Consider the following 8,981-nt stretch of genomic DNA (forward strand, 5'->3'; position numbering starts at 1 on the left):
TGTGGGTATCAAGAATCAATTCTGCCAGTTCAAAATCGAGATGAGAACGGAAAGGTTTCCATGGGTCGGGATCAACTGGAATGTCAACACTATCGAGATCCTGGAAATTGCTTTTGTACTCATCAAAGCTAAAGAATTGAGGTTGGCGTCCGCTTCTTGGATGGTACTCCACTTTGATGTCATTGAGCTGTGGTGCCTGCTCAAATGGACTAGAGGACCCTTCGTCAGTATGGACTTCACCATGGGGCTCGGTGTTGTTGTTATCGGTGTTGTTGATCATTTCATTTTCATTGAATATTGCTATGTTTGCATCATAGGCTGGGTAACATAAGCAGATGTGTGCTATCAAGTAATACTTACTATTTTCCACATTTCCTGCTTGCAATTGAGTATGTGTATACCCTAGATTGAACTGATCAGCTTGGAAAATCAAGAAAAAAGTGGAAGGGAGGAAATGAATGCTACCAAGAGGAGTGTAGGCAGAGCTTGGCCCAATCACAGGGATAAAAGGGTCTGGACCAAGGCTATTAGCCAGTAATATGCCATCAAGCACTGTACAGCTTACCCAATAACCCCTCTTGTTGTACCTGTTCCTCAAATGCCCTGGATCTTGCATCTGAAGCAACTGCCTCAGGACGAGATTTGCATGATTTTTGGTGCTGTGTTATGCCCTTTGACTTGAAAGGAAGCCCGCAAAAAGTGCATAGAGGGTCTAAAACAGAAGGCTTTAGTGTTCCTTTTGGACCTTTCCCTTTGGGAGGCATTGGGAATGAGGAGGGACGACAGACGTGCGTTCAGCGCGGCGCGCGCACTTTGATTACAGGACAAACATTGATCTTATAATGCAACGTGACCATTATAACGTGACTACATAGCTCCCGATAGCCTTGTAATTTATTATTATTGTAAGGCATCACGGATTTTTCCGACATAGGTATTTATGTAGCATACCAAGAACGTCAAGACGGTCCTCTCGACTTATAAAATCTTCAGCAGCTTGTTTCGCTTGTAAAGGAGTGCTGATGTCGCAAGGAAAGTAAATGGCGTTCCCAGGAGTAATGCCCTCTTCATCCAAGTGTGCAATGGCTGCTTTGCCTTTCTCCTCGTTCCGGGCTCCAAGGTAAACCTTCGCACCCTTCCTGGCGAGGTGCTTTACGGTCGAGTATCCGATCCCATGGCTACAGAAGAGTCAGCCACATATGAAACACAAAACCAGAAAATGACAAGAAATACGAACTTTCCACTGGTGACAACATCAGGAAAAAATGGACTTGCAATATTGGGGTATGTAGACGTGATAGCGTTGGTAGCACCATCGAGAGCCCCCTGAAATATAGCTCGTGGTAGCGGCACTGACAAATACATATCACTACAAATATCGTGTAGTTTGATATACTGAAATTCCTGTAGTTGTACATAGTTCTATGTATGTGATCTCTCTTGGTAGCTTGAGAAAAGTAGAAGCAGAAATGGCTCACTCTTTGGACTGTATCAGGAAACAACCGCAGGTCCGTAGGCGTGTTGTGATGTGTCTACAATTATAGTCTTATTTTTGAAGTGTATACTTTTCTAATGTCTGCATTGAGTGGGATTCGAACTCCAGGGCTTATGATTTTACTTTCCTTTCATTAGTTATCAATAGTTACCACTACACCAGTGGCTAATATATTGTCGATGAATCTCAGGCTACTACAAACCACACAGCTCTTAGATTTCGTTTTAATACCACGTTCAATACCTACAACAAACCAATAACGCATGCACGAAGACTCGACTTGCAATCTAAGGCGTAAACGTGTTCGGAGGACGCAGGAGTGCGGGGAATGGATGGATAGAGTCTGGACTATGCGGATGCGTGGTCTTCTAAAAAATGTGAGTACGCACATACGTCGCGTTGGGTATCGTGCATTCATCCTTCACAGCTTCAACTACCATGGCACCCCTAGTCTCATCTCCCTCGACTGACTCCGAGCATTCGCACTTCACCAAGCCGGCAAACCCGTACACAACAGCTGGGAAACCTACTCTGCATGTCGCAAGATCCTCGGTCGCATTTGATCATCGTCACTCGCGAGGAGAAGACCGTGCTCTTGTTGGTGTTGCACAGATACAATCCGACGGGCGTTTCGGTGGGCGATGAAGAGTGGAATAATGGGCACCGTTAGTGCTCTCAGGAAGTGGGAGGATATGGGTCGAAAGACGATAAACGGAGCCAGGACATGCTAATTGGTCAAGGTACGTCAACCGTGCATCACCCACTTCATGTTATAACAGAACTCCAAGCAGCGCTTCGCACCACCCTCGTCCTCCACTTGACAAGTGTTCAAAAAGATTCACTGCTCAAAGCTACGATGGTGTAGTCCGCTGGCCGTGTGGCGGCCTTTTGCTGAAACAACGTGTAAGTACACACCGTAAACACCAGAATCAAAAATGTTCACTAACCTTCATCAAACAGCATAGTTGGTGCGCAATGCCTCTTGACGACGCCGTTGATGACAACGAGAAACGACGGCCAGCTGGCTGCGGGGCGTATAGAGGAGTTTCTGCATGGACGGATAACGAGTGTATGCGAAGGAGACAATCGACAACGAAGGGCGGCCTTTTGTTGAGTTACTATGACGGTCATTTACTCAGGTCTACCCATATTGACAACAAAGTGACGCTTGATGTGCGAGGCACTTTTACACTCAAACTCTTACATTGATGTAGATAGATTTGCAGTCCTCAAATGTTACTAGTCACTAATTGAACTGTAGTAACCCAGAGTAATTCATAGCATTGATAGCCAGCATAGATCTGGGCTGTAACTATCCATCCGACCAATAAGATATCGTGTCCTTAATTAGCTCTCAGCACTATCAAAATAACAGGGCATGCTATGATGACCAATGTGGTTACATGTTGTGCCCTGATAAGGTACAGGGCCTACATTATGTGCATATGGCTACAGATCAAACCGGCGATCTATCGGAGAAATCACCTTTTCCTGTTGAAGGATAACTTTACCTGTGAGGTCGAGCAGGTCCTTTGAGGGGTCAAAACTTCGAGACCACAACATGAGTGAAGGGAACTGAAACAATTTGCGTCGTCACGCCACCGTCACTGGGAGAAACATGGCTTAAGTAAATGCTTCCATGACCGCTTCGAATGGCCAACTGGTCGCAGCTTGTTGTGGTATAGGATCAGAGAAGTGGGATTGAATTTAAATGCTGACGTTAAACTGGCCCGCTCAAGCCCGGTTTCAACAACATGAAACCCGAGGAAGATAGCAAGAAGATGGAGTAAGATTCCTATAAGTAATCCCATAGCACTCATCCTGAAGTTGCTCTTGTCGCACGGTAATGCTGGGCAGGGTTATTTCCCCACAGGAGTTAAATATACATGACATTGCTCACGTTCAAGATGCCTCCCTAAACGGTGTTTCTGTGCCGGGCTGGGTGGGGGAATGATCGCCTTGGGCATGCCTTCACCAGTGCATGGGGGGATCTCACGGGGTTAGGCATAAAATGGCATTAGGGGCCATGGGTAGTCTACTAAGTTGTAACGTCTGACATGGGGCTCTGCCCCGATGGACTATAAATTTGACTCGAAAAAAAAAAATACATGACATTTCTCTGAATTTGTTTTGATGAGCAGGGGCAGAGCCGCAAAAGCAGAGGTAGAGGTGGGCCGTGACCGAGAACCGCTGACAATTGGATAGAGGAAACATGGTCGACTAGATACGGTGCTAACCATTCCTTGAACTGAGATGATGGTTATAGAGGTATTTCAAGTTGCGGGATTCCGTTGAAGGGGAACCAGCAAACTTGTAACTTTGGAAAGGCTGTGGGGGGATTAGATGCGATAAGTGAAAAAGGACTCGAGAAAGTACAGTACGGAGAGAAGCAAGGATGACCTCACGACTGAAGTCGTTCTTGGAGTCTTTAAAGTCCTAAATTGTACGTTCGGATCAGCGGGAAGTGAGCTGTGAGAGGGGTTTCTAGATGTGACCTATGTAACAATCCTAACATACTGAGTCTTGCCCATTCCCATGTCTTCTTCAAGGAAGGCGACAGGGTTAGAGTGCAGTGTTGGTTGCAACTTCAAGCCCCACGCCAAAAGTGGCACGAGGGTGTTGTGGATTTCACGAGCTGAAAATGTTCCTGGTTTCCCAGGCCAGGTGCCTATACGGTGCAGCCATTGCACCCTCTGAGGAGTTAATGCCATGGCCTCGGCAAATCCATACCCATGCGTGTTTATCCACATTTGCGTGGATTTAAACCACTGGATATCCAGTGGTTTTGCCAACACTGAACGTCACATTGCTGAGACGACCGAAGCGAAGTGAGTTGAACAACACTCGGAGTCCCTCGCTTGATTGATTATCATGATTTCTGGTTCGACAAAGTTGTACGGTTGAGCAACGGTTGAGTCAACAAGACTGAACAGAAAAAACTTAAAGAATGGCTTAGCGCTCACTATCTGCAATGCTTCAGTCTGAAGGTCAGAAATTGGGTGGTCGCAATGATGATCAGAATGTTACGAGACTCAGAAAATAGATCACTTACAATTGGCTTACGAGGGAACTCTGTTTATAGCTCAGTACAGTCATTCACCGGTCACTGAGTCACACTACTCAGTGAGTCAAAACACTTTTCCGGGGTCAGTTCTCTAGCTATTTCTTTAATTCTTTCTCCGTTGTGTGCGCATATATAGTCTTTATAGTAATCCCAAGTTTCTAAGCTGTAGCATGTTTTGATCTCTTGATATCTGCAGATAAGTGCTCCTTCACCATAAAACTGAATATTATCTGAGTGATCTTGGCCCTAGATTTTGGAAAAGAGCCATTTTTGTTTTATAATATCTTAAGGCATTCAATAAATGTTCTATTACAAGAGTTTTGAGCTGAGCTGATACTCCAGTGAACCAAATGGACCAGAAAGGGGGAAGGTCACATTCTGTCACACTTGCCACAGACATCTGATGAAGTGATGGGAAACTGAAGTGACTAAGCAAAATGCCCAAATTAGGACAGTGTGACATCTGCCTCATTGACTGGTTTCACACTGATCTTCGTTGGCAGCACTGATAACATGCGATATACTATTCAACAACGTGAATTTGAGTTTATAACTAGGTATTACATAGAGTACAATGTATGCACACACTTCTCTCAGTTCATAATGTCCAAATCCCTTGTATTTAAAATTTTCGATGCCATTCTTTATTTGGGTGCCTCATTGACTGGTGAATGACTGTATGTGATAGATACAATGTGCCGAAATCAATGAGATTTTCAATCACGGCTTTGTCCTTTTCTTCATTCCTTGCTCCAAGGTAAACATTAGTGCCCTTCCTTGCAACATGTTTCCTTTCATGGTAGTAAGAGTACCCAGAGACAAGTCGGAGCCAGAGATGACAGTTAGAGTTCGAATGTGTTTGGCAAGAGCAATCCACTTCAGTTCGAACTCCACACGTTCACACCATTTTCTTTGTTTCTTTGAATATCGGACTTACCTGTAATGACAGCCGCCAAGTTAATTTATGCTATACACAAACTTCTATGGCGTCTTCAGGAAAACGTGACGAACCCTTACACTCGGAGCATCTCTCTCAACCTTGATATTCATAGTTCTGAACTTGCTGCAAACTTCACCTTACCCTATGGCCTTGTATTGAAACCTGTGGTGCTTCCGAAATACTGGGATCCAAAGTACGGAAAATGGATACCTTCTCCGTGAGGCATTTCAGATGCGGATTTGTGGAATATGTTTCATAAATGCCACCCAGACTTTTCTATGGCTGCTGGTGGCTCTGTCGGTCACAATAAAGAGAAGGAGCAGAAGACTAGAGGCAGGAGAGTCGCTTCGTGGGAATGGATTCTCGAGGATGGTAAGCCACCGAGAGAATGGGATGCGGAGGCATTTATTGAGCGCAGCCTCAAATCTAGAGGAGGCGTCGTGTTTATTGGGGGTGAGGTTTGATGCTGACTTTGGCCTTTTGGTTAATCGAATTTATTTTGTAGATTTGGTGGCAGGCCAGATGATGAGCGACTTGCAGACCTTGCTTGGACAACACCATGGAAATCATCCACGCCAAGTGACGGAGTGAATCAAGTTGGAAGACAACAACAATTTTGTCTTGGCTTCATGGCTTACTTTATCTCCTAAGAACCTGCTCTATGAGCGACTTCTAGCCAAGCCTTCTCTCGCTGAGGTGCCTCTTGCATGATTTTCCAAACCAATCTTTACGATGTATCACTCTGACAACCTACTGATGGAGGACAAACTCGACAATATACTGAGAACTGTTGGAATGACTGAACTTTTGAACTGGATTCACCATCAAGGAAAAGGCGACTGGCATCAAGGCCTTTGGAATCTCAGCATGGGAGCCTCTTGGCTGGGCTAACTGGATACAATAGTCGTCATCAACACAGGGCCTCACTATAGCCTGTTGCACATGGCGCCTGCAAATGACGATCAACTCATCAAGTCCTATGAAATAGTAATTAAAAAAGTCTACAATTTCTTGTCCGCCCCACCTGTCCCAACCCTCACTTTTTTTTGTGCTACTTCGCCGGTGCACCAGAACTGTGGTGCATACTCTCAGCCCGTCTTGAGCAACTCAAGCGTGGCAAAGAACCCCTCACCGGAATGGCATATGTTTCCTGAACTCAATCGGATTGCAAAGAAGTTTTTTGCAGACCAGAACTCAACGACAACACGATACCTTGATATTTGGCCATTGTCGGTTCAGAGACCTGACGCTCACACGGGTTGGCATAAAGATCAGTTGCATTGTCTTCATGTGGGCACTCTTGTTGTGCTGCGACTATGGCGGTCTGTTTGGGTAAGTATTCCCAGAGTTCATATGTCGGCGCGGAAAAATGTATGTTGTGTGCACAACTATTTGTAGTGTTGCGCGAAAATACAGTCACTGCGCAGAATCATTAGTATACTTGTGCAGAATTAAGTTCAGTGCGCGCAAATGTTGATTGTGCGCAGAAAAGTCGATATGTGTGTGCAAAAATTCATTTGGTTGTGCAGAAACTTTTACTACATGCGCGGAAACTTATTGACAGATTTATGAGGTGCCCAGAAATATTATCAGTGCCGCAAAAATTATTATTTGTGTGCAGAAATTACTGGTTCCCTTGTGCGGATTCTTTGGTTTCCTACCATTTTAGGAATGCCATGGTGCTGTGGTTGGGTAATTGATCCTGTAATCAGAGTTTAAAATGTAACAATATCGCTTTATGAATATTATCTTCACCAATCTGAGTCTAAAATATTACAATATCTTTTTATGAATATTATCTTCACCAATCTTATCTTATAATATCTTATCTGTGTCACCGATCTGAGCATAAAAGATCAAAACAGAAAAGATTTATTGCCTCACACATGTGAGGTGTAAAGATAAGTCCTGATTTAAGCATAGTGAGACATAGAGGTAAGCATAGTGAGATATAGAGTCAGGTAAGCAGATAGTCCGAAGTGATCAAAGTACGACAAGGAGTGGAAAAGGTAAGACATCCAGGAGCTGGTTGAACAACATGGTATGGGTGGTACCATCACACTAAGATACCTCCATCTTATCCTCAGTTTTCTTGACCTTCTGTATCCAAGCTCCCCTCTCCAAACCATTGGTTGGGCTTTCTCCCTGGCACCATTGAAAGCCCTCAGGAAGTGTGTAAGTCGCACTCCATGGGCACTCTTGGCACTTGAGAATGCTTGATTGCTGTCTCGTAGACTTGGGAGATGTTTTGAAGCCACTACATTCTGGGCACTGGATCGAAGCTGGAGTATCATTGCCCATCAGGCGAGCACCTGGGTGTGTCCATCAAAATGTGGTAATGGCATTTGGTTGGAATAAAACAACATTGGTATGAGCCCCAAGGGCTTGTTGCTCTCGAAGGACATTGATTAGGCCAATCCAATCATGAACATAGTTCTGCACAGCCAAGTCCATCACAAATTTATGGGTGGATGATGGCTGGAAGTTAGGTTGGGAAAAACAGAGAATTTTGTTGAAGAGGTCTCTGAGAAATAAATGTCAAAATTCATCTTTCATATCATGGATAAAAACGTACTGAGCAGCTATGCCTTTTACAGCATCCCTGGAGTCGGGCCGACTTGATAGGGCCCCACAAGACAGCAAATTCAGAATATTTTTGCTTTTCTCCCTTTTCAACAGATTACAAAAACACTCTGGAAAAAGAACCACCCACAGCTGTAATGGAACATAATAGATTAGAATAGTGGCCAAGAAGCAAGATATACTGACTTGATCAACAGGTCCTGCACTTTTATTGTTTGGGGCTGTGTGCAGGTCCCCTGATTCTGGAACACAGTGGGTCGTAATAACAACCAAGAACCAAGTCCACCTGATTGAAATATTAGCTTCAGAAAAATAATGTTGAAGTCACCATCTTCAAACTCTTGAAGCATGTTTTCTAACTGGGAGTTGAAATGCTTTCTCGGCTTGTCGAAGTTGAACATCAAATTTATGAGTACCAGATTGCCATGAAGATAAGGGGCTAAATGGTGGTAGGTGAGAATGGATGGCGAGTCTGTCATCCCCTGAAGGTGAATTGAGATGATAGCCAAGGGAGTTGTATTCATAGTGTTTGGAAGTCCGGTCTCATGACTGGAAAAAGACCATAACCAGACCGGACCAAGACCGCAAAAGACCGGACCTGTGGTTATGGTCTTTTATTTTTGAGATGTAAAGACCACAAAAAAACCAGTTAACGTGAACTGGTCTTTTTTTAATGTCAAATTATAGTCTATTGGGGCAGAGCCCCATGTCAGACTTTACAACTTTGTAGACTACCTAAGGCCCCTAATGCCTTATACCTGACCCCCAATGACTATCCCTTGCACTGATGGAGGCACGCCTGTGGCGATCATTCCCCCACACAGCCCGGCATGGAAACACCGTTTAGGGACACGTCTGACTGGCGAGTGGGGTAGTCCCGTTCCCTTGCTAGATTGCAT

General features: G+C 44.5%; 2 protein-coding genes across 2 annotated transcripts; one reads left to right on the forward strand and one right to left on the reverse strand.

Moving 5' to 3' along the window:
* Window positions 1–913: 913 nt before the first annotated feature.
* On the reverse strand, window positions 914–1,365 carry LACBIDRAFT_299222 (uncharacterized protein; the record flags this gene model as incomplete). The annotated part of the gene is made up of 2 exons (XM_001882344.1): window positions 914–1,178; window positions 1,238–1,365. 2 exons carry the CDS (start codon window positions 1,363–1,365, stop codon window positions 914–916), a joined length of 393 nt encoding a protein of 130 aa, XP_001882379.1.
* A 3,797-nt stretch (window positions 1,366–5,162) lies between these two features.
* On the forward strand, window positions 5,163–7,751 carry LACBIDRAFT_328244 (uncharacterized protein; the record flags this gene model as incomplete). Its single annotated transcript, XM_001882237.1, has 10 exons — window positions 5,163–5,226; window positions 5,509–5,515; window positions 5,694–5,716; window positions 5,770–5,871; window positions 6,404–6,831; window positions 6,961–6,998; window positions 7,121–7,191; window positions 7,445–7,460; window positions 7,611–7,674; window positions 7,734–7,751. 10 exons carry the CDS (start codon window positions 5,163–5,165, stop codon window positions 7,749–7,751), a joined length of 831 nt encoding a protein of 276 aa, XP_001882272.1.
* Window positions 7,752–8,981: the final 1,230 nt, after the last annotated feature.

The sequence above is a fragment of the Laccaria bicolor genome, genomic scaffold (genome assembly GCF_000143565.1).
Source record: "Laccaria bicolor S238N-H82 LACBIscaffold_16 genomic scaffold, whole genome shotgun sequence".
Classification (NCBI taxonomy): domain Eukaryota; kingdom Fungi; phylum Basidiomycota; class Agaricomycetes; order Agaricales; family Hydnangiaceae; genus Laccaria; species Laccaria bicolor.